The sequence below is a fragment of the Eucalyptus grandis genome, chromosome 1, assembly GCF_016545825.1.
Source record: "Eucalyptus grandis isolate ANBG69807.140 chromosome 1, ASM1654582v1, whole genome shotgun sequence".
NCBI lineage: Eukaryota > Viridiplantae > Streptophyta > Magnoliopsida > Myrtales > Myrtaceae > Eucalyptus > Eucalyptus grandis.
In genome coordinates this window covers 31,748,112-31,751,666 of record NC_052612.1, presented here as the reverse complement: position 1 = coordinate 31,751,666, position 3,555 = coordinate 31,748,112, and the positions used below count along the sequence as shown (strand labels likewise).

At 44.8% G+C, this 3,555-nt stretch overlaps 1 protein-coding gene across 1 annotated transcript; it reads left to right on the top strand.

Annotated features, from left to right (window-relative positions):
- Window positions 1-817, top strand: LOC104438250. The gene has a single exon (XM_010051352.3). It carries the CDS (start codon window positions 97-99, stop codon window positions 418-420), a length of 324 nt encoding a protein of 107 aa, XP_010049654.2. The 5' UTR covers window positions 1-96; the 3' UTR covers window positions 421-817.
- Window positions 818-3,555: the final 2,738 nt, after the last annotated feature.

Genomic DNA, 3,555 nt, shown 5'->3' with positions numbered 1-3,555 from the left:
CGCATCTCATCAAATACTCATATCTGTTTTATGCATGCAGAGACTATCTCCACAGCCCAAAGAAGAAGCTTGATCTTCCTAAATTGTTGAGCGAACATGGCTCGTGTTTCTTCGTCGATGGCCATGGCGGAGAGCATATCGTGGTACTGCGCGCTGCTCGTGGCGCTGATGCTGGCGCTGAGCTGCTGCGACCCGGGCGAGCCGTCGCTGGCTGAGTTGGGGGCTGCGGTCCGGGAGAGGCATCGGGAAATTAACAGGCCGTGCGACGAGATCTACGTGGTCCGGGAAGGCGAGACCCTGCAAACCATTGGCGACAAGTGCGGGGACCCGTACATCGTCGAACGGAACCCGCATATCCACGACCCGGACGACGTCTTCCCCGGTCTGGTCATCAAGATCACCTCCTCCCACAGGAGGTAGGGAGCTTGCTTTTATCTCTCCAGAGGCATTTGCTAAATTATGTAACGTGTTATTGAGGAGAAATTACAGGGAATTCTCTTTTTTTTTTTTAAAGATTATAGCACTTAAGTGAGATACGTTGAGGTATATGAAAATTTCATCGAGTCTAATTTTCTCTACTTTTTATTTTTATTTTTTTAAACACTAAGTTTGCACTGAAATGTTTAAGTTCAGTGTGAACCGGGACAGACCGAGAGGGGCTGGTGGAGGATCACCCTTGGGTCACTCAGTATTCGGTGTAAACTTTGGCAAGTACATAGTGTTTATGGAATTACAAGTGCAGTTATAAGTTTCGGAAGTAAGTACTGTGTTTCGCGACATTATGTCCAGGGCAAAAGATGTGAGGATTTTTCGGCCTCTCGGACCTCATGTCTTCGCTATTTAATTGCTAATTTCGACTTGCTCATGACTTCGCAATGTCGGTATTTTGATACGAATAAGCTATTTGCTAAATATATTTAATTTTGAAGACATTTGATTTTCATCGATCTGGGTTTTTGGGCTATTAGACCCAAGCCTGGGGACTAGCCAAATCTCGAAAGCTTTAAATGACATCAATCCACAAAAGCTGGAACAAAGAAATCGCCGGAGAGGCCAAAGTTTTGCAGAAGCAGTAATGATACTGGAAATGCAGTTGAGGGGGCCCGACACCATATCGTTATCTTCACTTTATGCATCAACGAAAGCTTTATACATCATGTAGAATAGTAGATTTAGCAGCATTTTTAATTTTTATTTTATTATTATTATTATTATTATTATTATTTATTTTGGGGATTTGAGAGTGAGGTATTTGGAGCTCTTTGAACGACAGAGTAATCTCCGTCAAAGCTGACAATTCCCTATTCATCAACGCTGAGTAATGAAGTCAAGTGCTCCTAAAGCCTATCTGAGAGAAAATGAAAATGCTCTTAAATTAATTAATTTTGCTTGATGAATGATCATGGTGAAGATACTTTAATAGATCCTTTCATGTGATCCAATTTTTGGGAAACCTTATTAATTTGTGATGTTTCGTCCACACTTCATGGTTGGTGCTGACGACATTTGTTGGTGACCTTCCACAATCCAAAACACAGGCTAGGAAAAGCACTATTGGAAAATCTGATCAATCACGCACATATGCTTTTGGGCATAGTGTGTTATGGAGATTCGGGTACACATATTGTGTTCGTATCATGTCGGATGATGATATGTTGTAAATTCAAATATGATATTACTAGTTAATCATATCGGCGTATTTGACATAAACACGATGCAAGAATTGACTATTTGGCACGACACGAGCTGTGTAACATGATTAAATGATGGATTAACGGTCCAACACGAGTGTAAGAAATCAACCCATTAACATGAAATTAACTCACTAAAATGGAACTTGAGATGAAATATCCTCAAATTTTGGTAAAGTCTATTTACAAATGGTAATAGTCCATCACCGAGATGTCATCAAATCAAATTAAAACCACACGATGGTACTCAATGAAATGTAATCAATTTAAAAATTATCGACACTTAGATTTTACCATTTTATTTAGGATTTAATCACGTAAAAAATTAGGAATTAATTTTTAAACCCTAGACCAAAAATAAATTTCACTAAATTGCATCACGTATTAACATTAGAAATATTTGCATCACCAATGGTAATCTTTAAATTTTCCAAAAAAAAATTTCGTAAAAAAAAGAAGAAAAAAAGAATTAAAAAAAAGAAATCAAATTGGGCCGGGCAAGGGGCTGGGCTTGCCCGGCCCTCCTTTTCCTCCTCCTCCTCTTCTTCTTTCTTCTCATCTCTTTTCCTTTCGTGTGGGCCGGCTTACCTATCTTTTTCCTTCTTTTCTTCTTTTCGCGAGGACTGGCCCATCTCCTTTCATTTCGGCCCGCCCCGCGCGTGGGTCTTCTTTCTCCCTGACGCCCACACGCTGGTTTTGGTTTCGCTTTTGCAGGAAAGAAACGTACAAACCAGAGAGGGAGGCAGAGGATCGCGAGAGCAGACGGCAGCATGATCCGCAGGTCGAGGCCAGGCCGGCCAGCGAGCTGGTGATGGCAGAAGTCATGCGCGCTGGCCGGTGGCCCTCAAAAAGGAGAGAGGGAGAGCAAAGGCGGGGGGGTTTTTTTTGCAGGTTTTGGCCGAGAGGGAGACCGAGGGAGAGGGCGAATCCGAGAGAGAGGGAGCGAGCCGTGAATAAGCGTTCGAGCGAGGAGAAGAGCTGAAGGAGAGATCACCAGTAGCCACGCCTGAGCCGCAGCCGACGACCCGTCGTCGCGCTCCCTCTGCCGCGCTTGAAGCTTCGGTAAGTCCCGGTCTTGTTCCTGTTCTGTCTTCGGGCACGCCGGGCTGGAGCTCGCGGCCACTTGGCATGAGCGAACTCCGGCCCTTGTTCATCCCCTCCTTGGCTTGCATGTTTTGGGTCATTACCTGTGGTTCGTCGTGAGTGGCTGTGCGAGTTTGAGCCTCGGTTGGATCGGCTTTCCTCCTTTTAGCGGCGCACCCCATCTGTTCGACGAAATGCCATAGTGTGATCCGGCGTCGAATTTTTTCTTTTTGGGTAAAAACCGGGCTATCATCGCTTGTCTGGCTTCATGATGGTGTCTTTACGGCGTCTGGTTGCCCGGTTTGCGAATGCTTGGTTTGGGTTGGATGAGAGCAACGCCTGTTTTCTTTGTGTTCTTGTTTACGGTGTTCGCCGGTGATACTAGAAACCGTAGGCCACTACTAGAAACCGCCGGCCAGCTAGTGGCCTTCGGTGTCGGTCGGACCGAACGACCGACGCCGGACGGTGGCTCCGGTGCCTCAAAGGCCGGTGAGGGCTTGTTGTAGTCGTGGCGCTGGTTCGCAGGGGAGCTGCAGGAGAGCGTTGGATGAGGAGAGGGGAGTCGTCGAGGAAGAAGACGGGCGTAGAGAAGAAGAGAAAAATAATAAAAGAATAAATAGGAGAAAATGCAGAAAAAGTGAAAATGAGAGAAATAGAAAACCAAAATTGACTTCGGGCGTGCAGAGAGAATACATGAGGAAGAAGAAGTCCAAAGGGAGGAGAGATAAATAAAAAGAAAAAAGAAGAATTAAAAAGAAATATGGAAAATGGAAAATAGAAA

What these genes read in the sequence shown, in the direction of transcription:
- LOC104438250 (XM_010051352.3), top strand. Translation starts at nt 97, where the DNA reads ATGGCTCGTGTTTCTTCGTCGATGGCCATGGCGGAGAGCATATCGTGG.